The sequence below is a fragment of the Centroberyx affinis genome, unplaced genomic scaffold (genome assembly GCF_046629955.1).
Source record: "Centroberyx affinis isolate AG114_WGS23_722 - 3 ecotype Tasmania unplaced genomic scaffold, CSIRO-AGI_Caff_v1 ptg001155l_1, whole genome shotgun sequence".
NCBI lineage: Eukaryota > Metazoa > Chordata > Actinopteri > Beryciformes > Berycidae > Centroberyx > Centroberyx affinis.
In genome coordinates, this window is record NW_027279687.1 from 11,401 (window position 1) to 36,277 (window position 24,877).

The 24,877-nt window shown below is 40.0% G+C and overlaps 1 protein-coding gene across 1 annotated transcript; it reads right to left on the bottom strand.

The window, feature by feature from the left end:
- Positions 1–10,093: 10,093 nt before the first annotated feature.
- ndfip2 (Nedd4 family interacting protein 2) lies at positions 10,094–23,480 on the bottom strand. Its single transcript, XM_071524134.1, has 8 exons — positions 23,276–23,480; positions 19,065–19,293; positions 18,203–18,333; positions 17,465–17,552; positions 14,995–15,119; positions 14,726–14,792; positions 14,449–14,554; positions 10,094–14,130 (listed from the first exon to the last, which is right to left on the bottom strand). Exons 1-7 carry the CDS (start codon positions 23,300–23,302, stop codon positions 14,451–14,453), a joined length of 771 nt encoding a protein of 256 aa, XP_071380235.1. The 5' UTR covers positions 23,303–23,480; the 3' UTR covers positions 10,094–14,130; positions 14,449–14,450.
- Positions 23,481–24,877: the final 1,397 nt, after the last annotated feature.

The following is a 24,877-nucleotide window of genomic DNA, read 5'->3' on the forward strand; positions in this document are numbered from 1 at the left end:
GCGAATGGCCAAGTCACACATCTCATAGAATTCACCCCACAAAGAAAAAAAACAAAGAATATGAAAAGTTGAACTGAACAAACCTTGCTTTTTTGTTGGAATGGCCACATCCAAAATCACGTGTATTTATGCAGAGGATATTGCTCACTTTTCCTAAGTAGAGTTGATTGTTTTCATGTGAACATAACTGCTAATTTGGATTTTTACTACCTTGTCCTACTTATGGAGGTAAAGTGCAAGTCTTGCTAAAATCCACATCTGGTTGATGAAGATCAAGAAGTACATCTTCATATAATCAAATGACACAATATACTGCTCTGTCCGCTTAAATTTTGTATGCTCCACATCATAAACAAATAAACTATGTGTGATTTTTCCATTGTCTTTTCCTAAAAATGCACTCTCGGAAATAAGAGAACAAGAGGTACAACTCTGTTTTCTGACAGTGTGCTGTAGGTACAGACAGGTCGCAAATTTGTGTAGCATAAGACGTAAAATTACAGCTTTGGCAGCAATCCTGGAAGTTGTCTGTTGATCCGTACATCAACAAACCTATGGCCATATTTTATGCTTATCTGAGAATGGCAGAGAGAAAGCGCTTTGCAACAAGCAATGCAGAGAGTAGCATTAAGATTTATTGAGGCCTTATCAAAGTTGAATGGCTCGGGCCTCCTGAAAGATCAGTTCACTACTGAGAACCTTCTACTAGAGTGGGTTCATAATACACTCTGTAGTCAATTTTATGTCACTCTCTAGTGTTCCTGTTGTGGAAACTAATTACACGCTTCAGCAGTTGACTACCTCTTCTGTTTTCATGAAGTAAAGGAAGAAAAAGATAGGAACGCATTCAATGAAGAAAACAGACTCTATCCTAAAAATAAGAAATGAGCTCAAATATTACCTGTTGTGAAAGAGGAATTCAATTTTAAATTCTTCAGGTATAAAGCAACATAAGCTAGAGTAGGTTCATTGAATGCTAACAGTAGAGGGAAATAATTTGCTCAGATTTACAAGGGGTGGGCAAATAAAACTGTAAATCGTGATTTCATTTTTTTCTTTTTTTTGGGGGGGGTGACATCTTTGGTACTATGCAGTTATTGCTGTGGTGTTTTTGCACGGCTCTTCGCAGAGATCTCGTCAATAAAAAAGTGTGGCCAGTAATGTGACATCTTTTCCCATGGATTTTCTCAAACACATCACTACCAGACAGCAGGTGTTTAGAACAGCAAATGGAAAAGCTGTCATAAACTGGGTATCGGTTGAATCACTATTGAGTCATACTGATGGCCGTTTATTTTTATCCTACTGACAATCTATTATTTCACCATTTCTGTCAGCAAGAGGCTACATGCCACCCAGTCCGCAGCTTCCTGGACGTTGTGTCCCATGTGTGCTGTGTGACTTCTGGGGATTAATGGAACGTTGTGCGTTGGTACATTATTCTCAACTGGCAGACCAGGTGGCATCCACTGAAGAATGTCAATATTTGCTGACGTTGAGCTTGTACCAGTGTCTGTGTGTATGTGTGTATATGAGCATGCAAACATGCAAGTGTTGTTCCAGACACACAGCGCTGGGAACAAGGGGTAAATGGTGCAGAAGACAAACAATGTAAAAAAGAAAAAAGAAAGAAAGAAAAAAAGAGCACGTTTTAGGCAGGTTGTTCAATCAGTCTGTGTATAACGGCTGTGTTTGAGCGGCGAGATGGGACATGGACAACAAAACTGAAGCAGGAAGTATGGGGGGGGGGGGGGGATTATTACATTGGTGCGACTGGATCAGTGTGTCATCCGTGTTGCAATTCAATCAGCAGTGTTAGCTTCACAACAGGCCAGTACTATTTGATAGCTAAAGAGAATCCTTTTTATGGCTATTGAAAAGCTTTTTAAGTATTTTAAGGTGGAAGTACAGTATTTCACATGGACAGAAACCTGTATGTTGTGTCTTTCTGTCTATGTTGTGTCTTTGTTCTGAGAAAGCTCAGTGAATAAAACTGTCTATCCACTGTGCTAATGTATATTCATTACTGTGTTAGCAAGTTTTCAGTGTATGTGTGATCAAATGTGGACTGTACAAGACTGTACACACAACAAAACCATCTCTGTGTTGTTAACCAGTGGGTTCCACTGCTAAATTTGAATGTTTCTGCTAAATTTCAATACTTACTTAGGTTTGGGTTAGTATTCACAACTATTTTTTATCATTGTTTTAGTCTACTTAGGTACCAAATGGTTGGGGTTTGCCACATAGGATAATACCAAGAGTTCCAGAAAGTTAAGACAATTGAAAGAATTTGAACATCAATTAAGTAAAATTTCCTACCCAACAGAATTGTGCCAATGCATTACAAGCAGCCACGAAACACTAAGAATTACACCCCGAGTTAACAACAACACTCATTCTAAAATTTAACGAAAGGCTTTGGGATGGTTTCTACATCCCAGTGACAAATTCCTATCTCCTTTAAAGAGATAACCTTTAGGTCACGTTGGAGGTAGTCCGCAATCTATCCAGATCTCACATTCGTGGGAAATGACCTAAATAACCCTGTGTGTGTGCGTGTGTGTTTTTGTGTATGTGCAGCATTGTGAAATGTCGCAGTTCCATGTCTGACACTTGACAACTGACAGGTATGTGCTCTGGAAACCGTTCCAAACCGATTCTTCCTCCATGGATGAAAAAAAAAAGCCCGAAGGCCCTACTGTTTGTGGTGACTTCTCAATGAAAGAGGCGTGTGTGTACATGTAAATGCCCAAAGGGGAGCACACTAGCTATTCTATTCTTCCTCAACACCATGTTTCATGCCCACTTGAAAGCCGTGCTGCCTTGTGCCAAAGAGATTACACATTTCCTCAACTAGTGCCATAGGGTTAAGAAGCTTGCTGCTTGTGTGGGTGAGTGCGTTTGTGTGTGAATGAATGGTTGAGTAACAGTAACACACACACACACACAATTACTTACAAACGACAGAGTGCATGTTTTGCCCTAGAAATAGAGGGCCTCTGTATTTTTCAGTACTTTGTACCATGCAAGTACTTCAACAGGAGCCTGATGTGCTAAACTCACCACATAAAACAAATGGGTGACTTTGAAACTGATGGGGCTAGGAAAGGTACTGAACTGAAAATATAATCTGTAGAAATGTGCATTAAGATGTTATTTATAAGGTTACATTTATCTTGCCAACCTAAGTTCATCAGGTAGGGCGTTCCAAAGCCTAGAGGCCTCGATAACAAATGGGTCACCTTTGCTCTTTAGCCCAGACATGGCGACGGTCACGAGGTCACTGCCTGAGAATCCCTCAAAGCCACAATGTGAAGAGGCGTGACAATCCACACCAACCGACTCTGATGACTCTACAAGTTTTAACCCCTTCCTGTTTGCACAACCGGCCCCAAGCCAGGAATAGAAGCAACATCTTTGAACCAACTTTCACAGACAGAGAAGTGTGACAGAGAAGCCATCTATGTTAGCATTCTATTGTAACTGCTTGTAGTAACCGGTGGGTGTGATAATTCACATAGTGAGTGTATTTACATGCACACAAATAATTAGATCTTAACCCGGTTAAGCCATTACTAAGGTAATGTCATAATCAGAATAAGCATAACACGATTAAGACATCTAGATTTCTGCTTAAATTGTTGTTTTATTAAGGTGTCTAAATTCCTTCATCAGATTTTTTTTTGGTGTGTGTGTGTGTTTTCTTTTTGTTTTCTTCTTTTTTAACTGTGCATGTCATAACTGTCACCAGACGCAGTGATCCCGGTGCTATTTTTACAAGCAAGTGCCTGACAGCAACTTCTGCATTTGCAAAGGATTGCAAATAAGAACGCTCCTATTAAAGTGTTCCGCACAACGCAAAAAAGAATAAAGAAACACAGAGAAAGGTGGAAAAAGACTTGTGACATGTTCACATGCGGACAAGAAAGGAGAGGAAGTGCTGGGAAGGCTCGTTGTTACATCGGTTCCTTTAGACATACTCGGTGTCAGGTAAGTTGTTAGTCACAGACAAGTATACAAATACTTTCCTGTGATTGTCTGATCTTCCTGGCACTCACTGTATTGTCAACCCATCGAATTTGGCACCCAAGTATGATAAAATAAACTATAGTATAGAAAGTATTGGCAAAAACTATTTGAACCAGGTCTGCTGTTGGCTTTCAACAGAGGCGTCCACACACCAGAAAGCAGCTGAACGAGCACAGCGTAGTAGATGCACACTTCGCCAGGTGGTTTGAACAAACACACACACACACTTGGCAGTAGCCAGGCGGCCGAGGACCTCAGATATGCTGTTGACAGAGATTGTCAGCACTGTTCTCTCCCTCTCTCGCACTGCCTCTCTGCATGTGACAGAGTTTACTTTGGGCTCTTTCAGCTCCCCCTAGTTAGAGCGAGGGCGAGACACAGATAGAGAGAGAGAGAGAAAGAGAGAGAGAGAGAGAGAGGACGAGGACGAAAAGAGGAGAGCGAAAGAGAGAATGAGTTCAGGGGGAGGAGAGGGCCTCATAAAGGGAAACATTTGCAAACCGGAAGGGAGTTATGTAAATGGGTTAGTCATTAAGGCCTTCCAAAAGAGAAGAGGCCGGATTGGGGCCAGGGGCAGGCGGGTAGGCAAGCAGGGGAACATAAACCCATTATGTGAATAGGCTTCTCTGTTCAAAGTAAGCTCCTCTTTCTTTCTTTTTTTTTTTTTTTTAGCTTGGATTTTGTTTTCGGGGGTATATAGGCCTTACTAAAGGGCCTATATCAGCGATACGTTTACACTTCCCAGAATGTCTACAGAAAGGTTGAAGCAGTCATTTGTTCCTAGTGCAATGAAGCTTTGTACCTGACTCATCCTTTCAGCGAGGCTTCCCGGTAGAAACTGATCGTTATTCACCGTGTGCCTCTGTATCTTACTGATGTTTGCTGTTGTCTGTGGCTACATTCACACCACAGGCCCTCATGCTGAATTCCAAATTGCTTCTCATACCTGATTTTCTTTGGATGACTGTTGATGATACTTATTGTAGGATGTAACCCATATCTGACACCAATGTGAACTGACAGCGATGTTAAGAAGACACGCATTTGCAGAGTAACATCCAGACGTCATCCATGCTTCTCTTGCTTGTTCCCTGCTTGTTTCGAACACATTTCAGTTACGGTATGTGCCTTCGAGTTTTGACTAAATTGAGGCATCTCTCCAAAAGTCGGCTATTAGGCTTTCCTTCCATTGTTGTGTCCCGTTGTCCTCCATGCTAACGCTGGCTCAGCCAAGCTGCTGTGGGGACCGATACTCTGACGACTGTCTCAGGTGACTGATGTAACACGTACTTACTTGCATGGCAACACTGACAAATTCCAATTTGAGCGTTGAAATACAAGTAGAATGTATGTCGCATGCCTCGGGATACGATTTTGCACAGCATATCCATGTGGTCCAGACTGGAATCGAAAAAATACGATTCCATGAAGCTTTCTGCAGTTCACACTGATTAGAAATCATCAGATCTGTGTCACATGTGAGGGAAAAAAGAACAGAATTGGGACACTTTCAGCTGCAGTGTGAGCAGTGCCCTGATTGTTCGATGTTCTGTGTATTTTATCGTTTGTGGTGTTTTAGTGATACAGTACTTTTCCACTGTGGGATCAATGATGCTCTGCCTCCACTGCTGATAAAAAAGGACAATAGGAAGCGTTTTGGTTACTATTACTGATTAAAGTAATAATCTGCTACATTTTCATATAAATAAATATCTGTCTACTCTCTTTTGCCGAGTGATGTAACACTATTGCGATTCAACCTATACCCAGTTCATGAAAGATCAAAGAAACATGAATCTTATAGATTATTACTTTAAAGATCCTTTCAATTTAGTCACTGCAATCTTTAGAATGATAAAAGCTCCAACATCTAACTTTATTAGATACAAAGCATTGTACTCATCAAGCAGACATTGCAAACTACACAATACCAAAGAGCCAGTTCTGGCAGTTGTAGATCACATAGCTGCTGTCACAGACATGAAACACAGGAGAGAGAGCGAGAGAGAGAGAGAGAGAGAGACAGACAGACAGACAGAAAGACAGACAGACAGACAGAGAGAGAGAGAGAGAGAGACAGACGGACAGAGAGTGACAGACAGAGACAGACAGAGAGAGAGAGAGACAGAGAGAGAGAATGTGTGCACAGGATCTTCGGTCTAATGTGACACCTATCAAAGCCTGGTGTATAATTTACACAGGAAGGGAAGAGCAACACCTGAGCCTTGTCTGTCAGGAGGCAGGAGACAGCTTGTAGCTTCAAGGCTTTCAGTGTGAACGGGCAAATGTGATCTGGCACACAGAGGCATGGACTGCTCACAGCTGTAAAAGCTGGGTGGTAGTCGTCGAGTCTAATCTTGGCCTTGAGTCTGGTCATAATTCCAGATCTCTATGGTCTTTGACTTGCCTGGGACTCAAGGCTATTGTAATCTTCAACACTCTGAATTTGCTCTGTTTTCATCAATGTCCTTCCCTCTGAGGCTACAACAACCCAATTTCTTCCTGGGGATCATTGAAGTTTCATTTAAATCTTCCAAGTCTAAATCTTTTGACTTGTGTCAGTGTCATCCATTGCTGTGTTTCTTTGTTTGCACAAAATTGACATAGTCCTTTGAAAAAATAACACCATATCCATGTTATCTCCATCTAGTGCATAGGCTATCATCCAGAACAGCATGATAGGAATACAATTGCACAATATTTAGTGTATCCTGCCTCTTAAATGTTGTGGTCTTGAGAAAGATCAACTGTTTCAGTCTAGGTCTTGACTGGGACTCGACTGAAGTGATTCTGACTACAGCTGTGAGTAGGAATAGGGAGTAGTACTTCTCTGGAATTATTTTTTTTTGTTTTTACTTGAACATCCAGCCTGACACAGGGAATGTTGCTCACTGACTAGCTGAGCATCAAACCGTGCAGTACGGCAATACTGAGCTCCACTTGGATCAAACTACCACAGGATGTCACTGTTCTTCAATACTCCATGGTCCAAGAGGCCAAGGGGCGAGCTGGACTGGGATCCTTGGTCTTTGCTTTTTTATTTCAATAAAGATCGGAAGTTGCAGTAGTCTGAAGGTTACAGAAAGTCTCCCTTCCCTCAACAACTGCCATCAAAGTGTCGTTGAGCAAGGCACTGAACCCATAACTACTGAAGTCTGTGGTCTTACTGGGTAGCTCCGGGTATGAGTGGTTGATGTGCGTAACCCTGCCTTCCCACTGGTAACGATTCAAGCTCATTGATCAGAAACCAGGGTGGAGGGCAGTAGTCCATTGATCCTAGATTATCACCTATACTCTGTTGAGGATTTATAAATATAAGCCTTTAGGTACCTTCTTCAGGAGAATAAACTTGGCTCTTTATGAAAGGGTTTCAATCTTAAGCAATCTACCCAGTAGTGAGAAGCCTACAATACAAGAGGTATAATACAAGAGACATAATTACAGGACCTTTGTGCTGAAAGGAACACCTTGAGACAGAGAGCCACATGAAGCTACTTTTAGCCATGATCCATTGAATGTGCTGCCTTTTGACCAATGCAATCTTTTCACGTAAAACAAAGCTTTTTGATGTTAACAAATATGGGCTTTGAGCCAGCTGTGTAAGGAGAGAGGAGCTAGTTAATAGCCCGAGGCATTGGGGTGTGAAGAAACATTGATCTAGCAGAGAACTAGAGAAAACCACTCCCAGAGCAGTACAAAGAGCCTTTGGCTTATATTTATCAAGTCTCTCCGAGCAGGGCCACTCATCTAGGATCACTGGTCAGGTCACGCCACCATCTGAACTTCACTCTGACTACAAGACTGACAAATCACCACTCTAACATAATTGACTTTTAGAGGTACCAGATCATAAAAATAATAGATATCTGGTCACCAATGGGGGCCATAAACTTAATTGAATAAAAGAGAGAAAAGTGGCCTCAAATCAGCACTCTACTATACTTTGACTTTTAGATGTTATAGATAAACACATATATTCTCATCAACGACACAAGGGCCATAAACTTCACCGACTCGAAAATGGTCTCGTATCTGCACTCCCGGTCTCAAATAGTTTATGAATATTACTGCTGTCTCATAACTCCAAAAAGTCAGCTGCTGAATTTCATAGAACAGCAATATTCTGCGATTGTCACCCGAGCGTTTTCCAAATTGTACAAACAATTGTGAAAGGGTCTCTTTGGCTCCAGTTTCATGAATCTTACATTGCACTTAAAGGAAAACTTAAACTTAAACTTTCAACTGAAGAAAATAAATTAATCTATTATGTCAGCCCTGACAATGAGGATCTCCTTGATGAGGGAGAGGCTAAAGATGGCTTCTTAGTGTCCTGAGGTATTGGTAAGACAGACGAAGAGGCAGAAACTAATTTAGTTGAACAGGAAAGCCAGTGAAGGGAGAAACATGAAGACACGCAATGTTTGGACAGACAGTGGACATTGCCAGTTGTTTCAGTGGAGGAGGAAGGATCCACTGTCAAATAAAGGTACAAATAAGTTAACAGGCTGCCAAAGACGCACATGCACATGCCTTGTATAGTAAAATAGGACACTCTCAAGAACTTTGGCACAGACAAGGGAAATGTGTTGAGTTGCTAGTGAGACTGCTAGACTCTGCCAAGCTATCTCTGGCTCCATCTAGTGGACTTAATGAATACAAATTGCTCCAGTGCTGCCACAGGTAATGCCACTTAGACTTGGTACCAGTGCCACAAAGTGTTGGTAAGGTAGTTTCGTCAACAGGAGAGCACAATTTGCCCAACGTCGGGGAGGCAAATAAGCTACAGATGAGCTAGTTCATTTAACCAGAACAGCTTTTTAAGCGTGATGCAACTTTCAAGTTTTGGCTGTTTTCTGCCCCCTCTGCCATTTTGCCAGTTAACATGAAGGGAGGAGGAGGGAGGGAGCTTGTTAGAAGAGACAAGAGCAGAGGTGGAAACTCTGCATAGAAGGTACGCAGTTGCATCAAAATGCCAAAGAAAAGGTTTGATACCGCTAGAGGGAACAAGTTAATCTATAAAAGTACTAAATAATTCATACCTACAGTACGTTATTGTCAGCATAAACATGATGGATGAGTTTCACTAGAGCATGGCTAAATTGATCAACTTTCATCTGAAAAAGTTTTCTTTAAGCTATCGAATGAATTTTCCTCAAGACACAAATTAACTATTAATCATTTTTGAATTGCCTTGAATGACATAAAAACGTGACTCTTTGGCATATGTTTGAAGCTTCAATTCACATTCACATTACTTGCCTTGTGGGTGAACTTGTTCTTTGTCCTTGGTAGCATAGGCCTAATAATTGCGTCCCCAAGCACAATAGGGCATCTTGGTGACTTGCATTGCTCATGGTTAGATTTTAAGGCAATTGTTACAAGTGGTTCTTTTTTAGTATTATATTTTCATGTAATTTCTCCTTTATTGGACTGAATACTATAGTGAAGGCCAGGATACATAATAAAGAAAGGGAATGGCAAGTGACTCAAACAACTGAGAAATAGAATGGGCCTGATGACTGACTGGGTGGCCTATCAACAAGTGTGTAATCCTCCCAGACTGAAATGTGGACACCTAAAATGAATGAGTAAAATTAACAATTAGGAGGATCCATCAGAAATACTTGCTTGCATAGGTTTTTTTTTGTTTTAAATCAGTAATGTCAAATCACATTTATCACTTTGAATTTCAGTATTTTGCTTCCAAAATGCACATTTAAGTTCCACTTGACTCCAGTTTTCTTATGCCAAGTGCCTGCCTAACCTTTTTTAACTATGCATTCGCAAAATTTGGAAGAAATGTCGCCCTTCTTAGTTGTCCATTAAAATGACTGGGGCACAGTGGATGACAAAATGCAAACTATTTAGCTCCATGTTGCTTATTATCAATAACCATAAAACCTCCTTTTTGCAATGACCTTTAGGATAATATCTGTTTTATCATTCAATCCTTTAGACATGACACAAAATCAATCAATCAGCCATTTGATTTGCATAATTCACGGGCAGAGCTTTTTTTTAAAAAAAAAATCTCATACACAAATGAGAGCAAAGTCATTAATCAGTATAATTGTTATTTATTCAACATCATCATCATAATTTTATCCACTAGTGCCATGTAGCAAGATGGTGCATAAAACCCCAAATCAAACATAAAACTTGACTGACAGGCTTTTGAACTTTATTGGCATTTTTGCAAGACATCACCTTTGAGTTTTATTCCAGTTACATAAATGCATAACAACCATATCTGCTCCAGAGGATGTTATATGGATTATCTTGGACAAAAATAGTTTGGCTGTTGTCTCTTTTCTTCTTTTATTTACAAATAAATGTAATTGTACTACTAACCTTTTAGTCCTAGTATTAACCCACTCAATCAGGTGCATAAATCATGCATCAGAGCTTAATTCATTGAAAGATGTTGATATTGCTGAAAGAGGCTTTAGTGGGATATGACTCATGAGTGGAAAAAAACTATCATTATTGTAGCATTAAAAAAAGTTTGGCAATACTTAAACTGTCACAGTTTAGGCTAAAAGCAATGAAACAAGACACACAATAACAATATTATAGTTTTGAAAATAAAAAGTGCAAAAGGCAAAATATCCATTTGGGATGATTAAGAATTCCAGTTGAAAAACTTGGATGGCTAAGATAATTTTGTCTACCCACCACATCAAGTTAAGCAGATTCACAAATCATATACAGAAGTTCTTGAAAGTGCAAATATCATGAATTGGCATAAGCTGGTATATACATTTCATTTTCTGGATGAAAACATGACAAAAAGAAATCATCAAAAAGCATTTTTTCTTTGTCCAGTAGGGCTCCATTTTCATGGTGCACATGATCATAGACATTATGAACCTTATGAACTCATAGTCCATTCACAATGGATAGTATCCCCCCAATTTCCTGTTTATCACTGTTACGCTCACGTGTAAATGTGATATCTTGTGATATCATTCTGATGTTGCAGGTTCAAAGTTTATCACATGATAAAAAGGTGGCTGTTTTCTCCACACAACCCAACTGCAGCATTCACTGTGCTGCCACCTTCTCAATGGGAGCTAGTTTCTCACTCCATGAAAAGACAGAAAGAAGTCAGAAGGACAGAAAGAAATTGTAATTTAATCTAGTCCTAACAAGCCAAATCCCAGAGAGAGATCCACATGTAGAACTACTGTAGGACAGGGTTTCTCTAAATCATGCAGAACATGCAGACCTGGTCATATTTAAAATGGTTTAGAACATTTTAAAAAGTTTAGTTTTAGTTTTGCATTGCTCATCTTATATTGTTTTTTCCTCTGATTCTATTATTAAGAGACTTTTTGTGGATCTCTGAGATCAATCAGAAGCATCTTGTTGACAAGACTGTGCAGTCCAGTCCGTTGGGTACACAATTATCAAACCCAAATAATAAAGAAATGAAATTTCTTTATTGTGATAATGTGATGCCTCTATGTCTACAAAGATTCAGAAGGACTGCTTGTTCAATCGATAGCACCTCAGCCTTGTCCAAAAATTCCTAACCATTTGACTCTGGACCTGATGGCAGATTTGGATCTCAGATTGGGATTGAACTCCACCTCTGATGCACTCGACTAAACAATTCAACTATAGCTAATTCATTATCACAGGAATTTACATTCACAATTAGGTATTTACGAAGGACTAAATTGCATAAGACCCTTTTTTTCAAAGATTATTTTACCCAAGCCTGGCGAGTAACAGTTCTGTAAAACCCTATTTATTCTACTTCCATGACAGCACAGTTGGGAAATGCATACAAGACTCACTTGCCATGAAGTCCTGCCTCTGTGCCACTCTCCACTGATTCTACTTTAGCCAGGGTGCTTGACTGTGTGTGCTGCACTCCACTGTGGCCTAAAAATACTATTTTAACCAAAGTACCTCCTTTGATAAGCTGTGTTCCATGGTAGCTTACAGATACTGTTTTGCCAGACATAGTTGGCAATCAGTTTGGAGAAAAACAACACGTATGAAGCATGATGTCAACCAATGAAACAACACACTCTTCTCTATTGCTGTAATATCACGGGCGAGTTCAGGTGACCTGTAGAACAATTTTTAAAGCTGTATATCATGTTTTACAGCTGTCTGAGAAGGACTGGTATGATAAATTGTGGAATTGTCTATCCTTTGTTGTAAAATATGGCCAAGTACAGATGATATACAGTTTTGGTTTCACTAGACAGCCGGTGGTTAGGCAAGCATAGTGGAAACATTATTTTTATTTGCCTTTGATTCAATCAGAGATTGCCGACCAAGGAATAGAGAGGGTGCAGTCACTGTCATCACAGGAAGTCTGTTATTAAATGTACAATGGCTGCATGGTGGCAAAGTTTACCCACCTCCTCTAAAAATAATGTCATGATGGACGGAGATTGATACTGCATAGGCCTGACCACCATGACAAAGTTCTCATTGAAAGTCGAGAGAAATCAGAAAGTGAAAAACTGCAATCTCTGAAAAGCTTTTTTGCTTAAGTGTGTGTGTCTGTTCAAGGTTAGAGTTAGACATAAGGTTTCCAATGAGGTTCAGGTAAGAGTTAAGTTTAGCATCAACTTCTTTATGTAACAAGTTCAGGCATTCTAGATCAGGGTTCCCATCCTGGACCTGATGGAAATTGTCAGTCTATAAATTTTTCATCAACTCAGAAATAATTGAAAACGGCAATTTGTACAGTTTCCTGTCTTAGCGAGCGGGCCAAAAGTTCTCAGGTCAGGGCCCATACATTAATTCAGTTGATCAGTTTTTTCCAAAACAAAAACTGGGTACGTGAAAGGATGATCAGCAGGCCTATAGTTTCAATTAAAAGAATATAAAATGTTTTCATTCCTGTGTTCTAAATATTCTGAGCCGTGTCTGGCCATGGTATAGCAAAAGAGAATACATAAAGAAGAGAGTCAACAGGAATTAGGCGCCTTGGGAACGTTTGATGCATTCAGTCTTGAAACTAAACAGAACTGCAGAGTCCTTGATATGTAAACAGATCAATGAATATCTCTGGTTTTCCCCATCCACTTGACGCACATTTGTAGCCCTAGCCGACTTGGTTCGCGCCCCTGCTCCCCTCAGTGAGCGTTCTCAAGGCGGAAATCTTTCCTCTTGCCTTTTTGGCTTCTAATTTTCAGCTTTGTCAGGGTGGAGAGGATGACATGTTAGGGAGCACACACACTATGACTGGTGAATTGGTTCTTACACATTTTCCATTATGAAATTCTTCACCAGACGGATTGGAGATTTATCATTCAGCTCAAGGCTGATAATATTACCGTTTCTTACTGTAGTGGTGTATGCAGACTATCAGAGGCAAGTAATTCAATGCAAGGTAAAATTTCACTGACTTTTGCTTTGACTTTTGTTTTTTTCTTTCGATTTTCCATACTTTGGAGACCAACTTATTACCCATGGTGGAAGTGCTGAAATAGTATCACTGTTTGAGTCATGTGAATATGAAGACACCATTTCCAAGTTGCTATATATGCTTTTTGGGTAAAATATAGAGAATCCAATCGGTTTAAGTATTACTTTGTCAGCTAAGGACTTAAGTTACCTACTAGCCTTCAAAACAAGTGCCATAATTTGCTTTAATTTTGTGTTTGTCAGAGTAGGTGTCACTTTTTTCAAATGTTGGATCTCTCATCTTGGAACAACCCTCTTTATATGCTCATTTTGGAGAACTGGTTTCAGATCAACACTCCTGCTCTTGAGATATATGACACATATGGCGGCCTGGTGTTTCAGACGATTCCAGCACAGACTATGTAAAGATAATCATGAATCATAAAAAATGGGAGGTCAGTGGAAAAAAAGAGTTTTGATTCAAAGGAGGGTAGGGGGAAAAAAACAAAGCCAGGAAGAGATCTGATCATCAAAGAGATGGTTCAGCAGTAGAAGCTTCAGAGTGAGTCATGTTATGCTTTTAATGAGACTGGTGACACTCTCTCCCCAGTTCTTTCCTTCATTCCTTCCCTACCTCCTCTCTTCACTGCAAGGCTTTTAGGTCAGGTCATTCGGGGGGGTGGAAAGGAACTTCACATTAGGGAGGAATGGAGATGGTGTGGAAACCTGTGGAAAATGACAAACTCATTAGGGCTACAGCTTCATCCACATGTACATGTGTCCCAGTCATAAATGGAAAAAAAGGGTGAAAAAAAGCATACTTAAAAAAACAAAAAACACTATCATCCATAATTTTGAAAGTAGAATTCTTACAAATGTTCCTTTTAAAAACCCCACACTTTTTCCAGACCTTCAATTCTTGACTAGATTTGAAGATATTAGTTAGTAATCAGTATGATGTATGCTGACAGAGGATGAGCAATATGACAGTATGTCAATTAGGACACTATGTTCTGTAATGAGCTCGGGAATAAGGGCCTTTACCTTTAGTAGAGGAAGAAAAGGCGTGTTCTATGAGAGGTGGCCATGTTCTCTGACATGTTGCGGACTTTCAGATAGTTGACGAAGCCCCTGAAGAAGAGCAGGAGACCTGGGGAGGGCGAAGGCAGTTATTATTTACTCACATCACAACAGAGACTTCCACTGTAGAGTATGGATGGAAAGGATATCAGCAGCATAATACACATATATAAGGACTTTCAAAAAACAATTCAGACCATCCAAAATGGTAACTTTTTTTCAGGTAAGACTTTGTACTCACCAAGCAACAGGAAGATCCACCAGAGCCAGTATTGACCATTGAAGTAGCCAGTGAAGTAGTCAGAGAACTGGAAACGAGAGAGGAGAGGTAAGGATATGTATATTTCATTGTTGAGTCTTGTATTGTATGACAAACACACGCACAAAGGGATAATAAACAATAATCAAGACTGCGCCTTCAGAATATGTGGAACCAAGTTGAGCTCAGTGTACAGTGAAAACTCGGTACATTACAAATGCAAAAGCATAACTTCTCCACTCTTTACGTACCCTGACAATGAGAATCCACTTGATGAGGGAGAGGCCAAAGCCACAGATGGCTCCATAGCGTCCTGCGATGGTATTGGTCAGACAGAAGGACAGGCAGAACCCAATCCAGTTGAACAGGAAGGCCACTGGAAGGAGAAACATGAAGACACACACATAAGTGCACAATTTTGGTCATGAACTCTGGTTTATAAAAAAAAAAAACCCTGAACATTACATCTCTATGACATTCATGAACAATCATTCAGACCTTAAGTTCAGTAGAGCTTTGGTGTAGACATGTAATACTTCATGTAATACTTTTCTTTTAAAATGGCTGTCACCCAGCAACTGTAAAGTGTTACTCATAGAATGACAAGCAAAACCTAATTCATGTAAATGGGGAGGCCTGTGATGGAGGACTAACTATGTGACGACTATGAGTTTTACATTTATTTTGAGGCTATAAAAGGATTGTTTACATTTGAAATGTTTGTAAATGATATAACTTGTATTTTGAGTTATGCTTGGTTAAGAAGGACGTTTATATTTCATCGAAGTTGTCAAGAATTTGTCAATATTATCAAAAACTTAAATAAGTTCCAGACTGTATCTTTGTGATTGGCTGAAAAATATACTCATACTCATCCAAAGAAGTGTCTTGGGAGACCTCACCTCATTGGAAATTGTTAAATGTTGAGACCTACTCAACTCTAAACTGCATCATGGCCGCCACCTTGTGGTGAAACCATAGGGACACAACAGCAACCATCACTACCCAAGGCAGGTGCATGTTTGCAAAGTCACGTGGTACAGTGGTTCAACAAGTGATGTTCCCCATGTTAGCCACCCGTCCAACTTCATTCTATACACAATACAAGTAGGCTTATTAACTTATACAAGGTGAAGCACGGCTCCTTTAAGTGATTTCTGTTATCAATGATTGTGAATGTTTCAACACTGATGTTGACAAATAAGCTTTTTTATCGTCAGACGCATACATTTCCATGACATCTACTACAATACCCATAAGCCTCGCTAACTCCCGACCAATCACACTATCAGTTCAGCTCTTACACTTGTTCTACTGTCCCTCTCTCCTCAGAGCCGCAGCAGCCCTGGTATCCTAACACCCTGCATGGCTGTTTGAAAGAAGAAAAAGTCTGATATGTCATTCTTTCAAGCATTCACTCTAAGGGAATCTGTAAAATGCTGTATAATTAGTTACAATCCAATTATCATAGAGCCAGGTAGTCGATCGAAATGGTGCTGTGGCGTCAAGCACTATGGAAATTGTAGTCCTTTACCAAGCTAAGGCTCTTATGTACACAGTTTTGTACCAATGTTTTTTTTCTTGTTCTTCTTAAATTTCAAAATTGAAATCCAATTTACTCTTGCACTGTAAATTCTCTTATTGATTGAACGAGTGCAACCATATAGAACCCAGCTATTTTTAAATCTGGGTGCGACAAATGAACAGCCAAAACACTAACCAAACCTTGATGACATTGGGATTACCACATGACTAGCCAGCTCTGGGGAATTTAGTGAACTGTAAATGAACTTAACTGAATTTAGTTCCTTTAGTGAACTGTATAGAATTACTGCCTCTACTCAACTCATTTACAGACTGTGTATTGAAAGAAAAAAGATGTGGTAGGGCATCAAAGTAACTGAAAAACATTTGGCTACTCCTAAATAACAGAAAATAACAGAACAAGTAATGATCTGGGCAAAGAAATGGATACACAGTACTTAGGATGTATGCCTGTGTAAGCACACTTTTCTAACCGTTGACTACCAACACCGCCAGTGTGGTTAAGCAACTGAGACAGACCATGTAAACTGACTAAGAAAGGCCTTTTTCAAACAGACTATATGGGGATTTACACGTGGCATTGAGGACAGAACATCAATTGATGGTTGGAAAAAATGGATGGTTTGCGGAAATCTGCTTCCCATCATTTATGGTTGTATTTACACTGGCTTAGCGCCCTAGGTAGACACAACCTCCATGACTCTCATATTTTTAAAGAGCTTTCAAGCTTTATTGTGTTATCCTTGAAAAAATTAGAAGCTCTTGATCATCTTTTTAATATGAAATACATACAATTCATTCATCTGCATTGGGAAATTAATGCCAAATGTCTCACAAAATTCTGCCTCTCAGGAGAATGTGCTTCCTCGCCATATCTGCAGTTGCACACAACAGTACGAGGTGGCTCAAGGGGAATGATAACACTTCTTGTTTACAACAATAAACTTTATTGAAAACATTAAATTACACTCACTCTACTCACTCAAGGACTATACGCTGTCCATGAATAAGCAGCAATTTAGCTGGATAAAGTTATCAAACTTTAACATGTTAGAAAACAATTCTTTACATTTTTCAGAAGTGTGTCACAACTTTGGTGTGTATAAAGCAATAAGTACTGTGTACTGCCTTGCTAAATTCTCATAGTCATAAAAATCAAACACCAGGTCGACTTACTGAAAAAGGCCAGCATGAAGATTCCATCGTTCCCGACTCGAAGCTGATCGGCATCGCTGAAATCATCTCTGGGAGGGAAGTCATCATCCTAACAAATACAAATACACACACACACAGAATAGACAATGGCCTAGTTAAAAAAAAATTCTGTCTCAACCATAACTGACTGATCTGAATTTGGCTCTTGATGCCCATGGCGAAACAGTAACAAAAACATCTACTATACAAAGTTAATGCAATGATGCAGCTTGCTCATTTCTCTCATTTGAACTGAATGAATTGCCATTGGAGAGCACTACATTGGACAAAGTACATGTGATCAAGGCTGTGTTAAACAGCACATCAGACCTTGGTCAAATACTAACTGTGAGTAATTCTTCCATGTTTTAACCTGCATGGAGTGCCAGAGGGGTGGGGTAATTCAGATGTGATTGTTATCATTTGCTGGCATGCTAAACCCCACCCATATGGCACCAAAGTAGAACAACACATTAAGTATTTGCAAATGTTATTTCAGCCAGGTCTGAGTTGCATATTCTAACATTATGCTTAGCATGGAGTTAGGCTAAACTTCAAGGGAAGGGCTTTCACAGGCTAAGATAAAGAAGCTTGGAGCCATTTTAACATGCTATTTTCATAAAAGGAAGTGAAAGAGGAAAGAAAATAAAGTACAAAGAAGAGATTTATAATTTCCAAATCAGGCAAGAGGGAAGTAGTACTATGTGTGTGTGTCCTCACCCTCGGCATCACCTCCACAGTGGAGGCAGCCATGGCGGCAGCTTTGGCCTTCTCTGCTTCATCGTATGTGGGCAGTGAGGTGGCAACACTGTAGGGCGGAGGCACCGGGAAATCGCTTCGGAAACTAGTCTCTGTGGACAAATCAGAGAAGACACAGAATTACAAAGGGAATTACTACATATCTAGCTTAGTATATCTAAAATGGCAGCCAATAATTTTGGTAATGCTGTCATGGAAATGAACACTGGCTCATGGGTAGGCCGGGCATGGCACTCAAATAGTTACCACAAAACTGCCATGGAATGTAATCCTGTAACCATTTTAGCAAGCATGCAACCACACACTGGAAAAACAAAGTCGCTGAGCTGTTGCTACACTATGAACTCTAAGCTCTGCAAATTACATATGGCTGAAACCTGAATACGTCCATTAAGGAACCAGTTTTACAAAGACGCATTAGTCTAAGCTAGTCCAAGAAATTTCTTTCAATGAAGATTTCCACTGAAAGGAACTATTTAAACTCAATTAGGCTTAATCCATGTACATGAAACTGTAACAGACTGGTTTCAAAGCCGAATCTCCCATGCCAGGAACGAATCGTAGGCCTCTAGACAGACTAGGAGAGGTGGAACTAAACATGAAAAGCAAGCGAGGGTGTTTTCTAATGATCTGCATGATTCAAAATGCTATGTGTTCCCAGAGCTGTTCCCTGGGCAAGTTTACCACAAAAATATACTATATATTTTATGAAAAGGTGCAGAGGTAAAGGTGACATTGTAAGATGTACACTACAAAAGAAAACACCACACACACACACACATACATTATATGTATAGATATATATATATATTATTTTGCATACCAGGTGCAGAGGCGGTTGCTCCCAGGTCGATGGAGGCGTAGGGGGGTGGAGGGGCGTCTGCCTCACCTTGGGTCCCTGACCCTGACGGCTGCTCTGATGCTGGGGCAGGGGGGGCTGGGCTGGCCTGGGCCTGGGCCTGGGATGATGACGTACCAGCCTGGGCTGTGGCAGAAGTAGATGGCTGCTGTTCACTGGTGGAGGCCTCCGAGGAGTCGTCCTCATTGTGCAACTGGGAGAGGAGACAAGATCAGAGGAATCAGTCATCCATAAGGGTGGCTTGTACCACATTTTTGGTGAGCCGAGGATGGAATCACTAAGAAGACGAGGCAGGTTTCCACAGTGCGTTGGCAACGGTTTACTACAACAACCAGAATGAAAATGGAGAAAGTTGTTATTAGTTGTTGCTCTGATCATAAAGAGTAAGTAAGTGTGGAGCATGGCTTGGCTCTGTTGTTGGAGGTTCTGGTACTGGTTGCTGATAGTAGCAGCTGCTACAGGTAGTCATGGAAACAAAATGTGCGTTTTCTTTTCTTTTTTTTAAAAAATCAGCACAAAATGTGCTTGAGGCTGCACTTTTTCTATAAAAAAGAGGAATAGTATGAACATGCCCTAATATGCTTACTATTGTAAAGAGAAGGTTATCAGTCAGTTAATGAATGTATCAATCAGCTGTTTATCCTACATGTGCTACACAAAAGCTGCTGTCACTAATCAGGATTGCATTAAGAAGCAGATAAAATAAGTCTATTACTCTATAATGATGGTTCCTTTTAGGAACTTGTTTCAGCCATAAGCATTATCAAGTCCTGTTTGTGACTATTAAGCATGTACTAGAGTTTGGTTACTTCTAGTACTGTGCGTCCATTTGCCCTCAACAGAATATGTTTGATATTATATGCCAACACAGAGTTGGAAGAAAACATGGGTCTGTCAACAGAAGAGTAACAGGAATGTGATACACTGAGAAAGTAATACGCTTAATACTGCCCTTGCTACAGCTGACAGAGTCATTCAGGCCTTTAAGTACATTAATTTCATCAGGCCAAAGAGCCAAACACCTTACTCAAATTACAGAGAGGCAATAGTAACCTAAAGGTCAGAGAACGGCTGGCGGGAAATCTGTGTGGGCAAAGTGAAAGAGTAACAATCTCATCTCTTCAACAACTCCTGTCAAGGTGCCCTTGAGAAAGTCAATTTACACCCCAGTTGTTCCAGTGTGATTTTTTTAATCCTAATATTATGATGTCAGGTCAACAACGGTGACACAAATGAGGTTGTGGCTTTGGGATATTGAGGTGCTTCTTGTTGACTGCCATCTCCACCAATCCCCCATTCAAATTCCTGCTAGTAAGGACAATTTTGCATAACAGCCAATGAGTAGTTACGAATTACACTGCCAGCATAAATCAGACAACTAACGCTGAAGAATGTGGCGGAGCAAGTGAAACTTGTTCATGCCAGTATGACAAATCTCTAAACAAGACAGAAACAGATGCGTGACTGATGGTACTCAGTCACATAGATTTGAAAACTGGTAGAAAAAGTTGATCAGGGTTTAAGTTGTGGAGCTCACCTAAACAGGAGAAATTGGATGCAGAGTGCTGGAGGCAAACACAATGGCCAGACCAGGATGAATTAGTATACGGTTATTCAGGAGACTGTACTGATACAAAAACACTTTACCCGACTAGTTCTAATGTTTTAGCCAAATGCCTTCCTCAAGGTTGCTGGTCCTAAGATGAGGACAAAAGAATGATAAAGGCAGCGTCTGAAACATCAGATGTGGTGTGGTATCTGGTTGCATCTGTAATTTAGTGTCAAAGCGGTACTTAGTGTAATTTTAGTTTTGGTTCCACATGTCCCCTGTTTTTGTCCTGCTTATGGTTCAAGGGTAGGTTGCAGTCCAAAAAACAATTTTCTCAGACTATTCTGTCTTAATAAAAACATGAATTCTCAGTATCAGCACTATAATTATCACCTCAAAATTCAGCTCATATGGTTATTTAACTTCCATTTGCTCTGGCAGTGATGGCACCTTTCTGGCTGCAGTGTAACACCATTGAATAGAGAGGAAACACTTTTTGTAATGACATTTGATGCAAGACTGCTACCAGAGAAGATACAGCTCGGTCACTTCATGTGCGCTCCATACCAACAACTGACTGACGGCATGGTGTGCTTGTTTTAAAAGGAAAGGAAACTTAGTTAGTTAGCAACCATGCAAATACACTTCTCAAAATGCTGGACCTTCACCCCCTCCCCACCATCTATCATGTAAACCTCTACCAGCTTGGGGTCGATGTACAAAGCAGTGAGTGAATGAGTGGCTGCTGACTGGCCCAGAATCAAGGACAGAGCATATCACACCCGCGCACACAGCATTACATAAGAGCTTAACAACATAGCCGCAAGCCTCCTCATGTCCAAATATACACAAGCCAAGGCCTTCTCAGCACAACAGTTACAGATACTTGCAGAAATCTCAGTATCATTTAGGGAAGAGTTGGATAACGAGAGAGAGACACATAGAGAGAGAGAGAGAGAGAGAGAAAGATGTGGGGAGGAATGAAAAAAGTGTGCATGCCCTTCTGAACTATTACACTGTGTGCTTGTGTTGAGAAAGATCGCTGCATCTTTAACAGGTTAGTCAAGGAACGTCACAGAGCATCTTCATCTGAGTAACTTCAAACAGTTTGCTGGAGTCGTGACTCGACTGTACTGCCCCCAGCCTAAACACAGGAAGTGGAAAACCCTGAAAATTCAGAGGCCACACTGACGCAAAACCACAGACGGTTGCTTAGCGACCAAATTGCAACAAGCAGAAAAGATCAAAAGTGTAACTAACATAATTTGGGGCAGAGAGCACAGCATACGTCAAGGGGGATTGAAGATGGGGTTGTCTACACTTTGTGAGCAAACGTCAACATCAGATAGTGTTATCAGTTTGGCCTGGGTTTGCGACTCAGGACATAGCCTAAACACAGACAAATGATGACAATTGCTGACTGTAACTGAATAAACCATGAAAACTCATTGTTTTGAAGTACTGAAGAACAGGGTCTGGTATTAGTCTTCCTGTTTACAAAGAGTGGGTTATTTTTGAAAATGAAATGTGTGCTTGTTCAGGATTTGAAAGGTAAAGCAACGGATTACTTCACTTTGGCTCATATCAAATTCTGCGGGATTACCACCCCTGTGCCCAGAACCACAGGTATCAGAGCAGGGAACAAACTTTTTCTTCCACTGGCCACAGCTGCTGATGATTTCCAAAACTCACCAGCAACTTCCACTATTTCACCTGCCAAATAATTTTTTTAGAATAGAAAAAAATCTCCACGATTGCTGGTTAATTGACTAGATAGTTTTTCGGCCACAACCAAAGATTTAACAGCATAGACCTAGTGGTAATTTCGTAACTGGACAGCCACTCTTTACTTTTGAGGAAGTCTTGTGAAGAAGTACCTCTTTGTACTGAGAACGAAAATGTCAGCGCTTTGAATCATACAATTGTAATGTCTTATTAGATAAGAGGCACACTCTTCTGCTAGGAGATATATAATTAGCGAGCAACTGAGTGAAAATATGTTAGCTTCCCTAAGTAACGTTAGTTGATACTCTTCACAGGAATCTTTTACTGGCCATTTGGAATTTTACCCAACTGTGATGTTCCCTTACATCTCTGTGGCTAAAATATGTAACTAGCTAGTTAGCAAACTTTGTCCCTTTGGCTACGTTAGGGATTAGCTAACGCTACTTGTCTTGCTAACGCTACAGCTTGTTAACTTGCCAACGCGTTTCAAATGTTTTCTGACATCAACGATAATGTAACTTAACACGAGCTTTCAAGTTAGCGTATTGCTATTAATTAGGCCAAGTTAATAATATAACACATTTTCATGGAAGGTTAACTTGCAAGGCCTACAAGGCTAAGTTTAGCTACCTAGCTAACGTTAGCCTAGCCAATGCGGAAGTGCTTGATGTAATGGCAAGTTGTCAAAACAATTCGAGTAAAAAACACCACTAACTGGCTAACGTTACCATTCAAATTACATTTCAAGTTACCAAGTTTTACTTTGGAGTCTAGATCAAATATCCCATTTCGACTGAATGCCATAATTTTAGCAATGCCTTTGTCGTCGTTAGGCCTTGTTTCCATTGACAGGCAGGCCAAGGTATCAAATAGTGTTTTGATTTAATCTGGCCACACTCACCACTTGGTATCGGCTTGCTGGGTCCATGTCGAGAAGATTCAGCTGGCAAGCAAGCCAGCCGAGAAAACAAGAAAAAAAAATCTAGCTTGTGCACTCCGAAGTTTTATTTACTTACAAGATATAACGTTAATTCTCTCAAACAATGTTGAGAAACAGGCTAAAGACCTGTGAAAGAAATGGCCGAAAACCACAGTTCCCTGGCAAAGCAAAATTCCGAGCACCAGTCAAGAGCATCAGACTCAAGCTACCCGGAAAAAGTAAGACTTCCGATCAACACTTTCAAAATAAAACCCATATAGACGAGCATACAGTATGCCGTGATGTTTTTTGGAATAACAAATTACCAGAGAGAAATAAAAAAAAAAATCAATTTAGGAGGAGTTTGTACCAAATGGAAACACCATTGTTGCTTTTTCCTACTGTATTTTCACAGCATATATTCGTAGCCATATATCCCTATACGTTTGATAGATTTTTTTTTTTTAATCATTTTACTTTTACTTCGTGACAGGGTTTACGCTTTTATTTTGAAGGCATAATTTGTAATTTCCGGTCTTAGTTTGACATGTCCTGGCTAGCTTGACGCAGTTAGCGTGATTCTTTAATGACGCAAATGCAATATACGTAAATAGACCACGAGGTGGAGCTAAAGCCCATTTTAGATCATTGACTAGCGCGCGCGCACACACACACACACACACACACACACCTCACATGATCCTAAGCACAAAGACTCTTTGTTTGACATAATTTATAAGTACCTACAAAACCTACCTCAGCTTTTCAAAGGCTTATGAGCTTCTTTCCTCAGACTGTAAATTGAATAATTTCCATTTTTTTTGGTAGCAGCTGAAAGAAGCCAAAGAGAAGAGTAGCAGATTCCATCCTATAGATGGAATAGGCTACTAAGTGTGTAAATCTGGTAAAGACTAGAGTAGGGTACTACTTGGGTAGGGGAGTTTTTTTTTTTAGGCTATTCATTAATTTAAGACTTGGGTAGCCCATCCTGTTGGGTAGGAAAATATATCAGAACAGGCTAAACCTGCATAAATTAGGTTAGGTAAAGCTGTATATGAGAATAGCCTACTACCTGTATAAATGTGGAAAAGAGTAGGGTAACGCATTCTGTCGCTTAAGAAAATGTATAAGAATAAACTACTACCTGTATAAATGTCATTAAGATTATGATAGATTATGAAGATGTATCAGAAAAGACTACTAAGTGTGTAAATGTGGTACAGACTAGGGAAGCCCATCTTGTAGGGTCAGAAAATGTATGAGAATAGGATATATCTCTATTAGGCCTAAGTGTTCTGCCTTGTTTCAAGATACTGTTTCTACACATTCTTGCAGGAATGAATCTCCACTGGAAAAAGTGGAATTATTTTTTGATTTGAAATACTTCACTCATCCTCCAAAGAGTAAAATATCTCTATTCTGCCTCAAGATTTTTTGCAATATACGCCAAAGACCTAGAGAGCCACTGTTTATGTTTGGTTGGTTCATAGAAGGTACAGTATGGTCCTACTTCCTGAAAGGGGAAATACATGACTGTTGTGATCGCTGTGTATAAGACCTGTGAATGGTGTTAGAATATCTTTC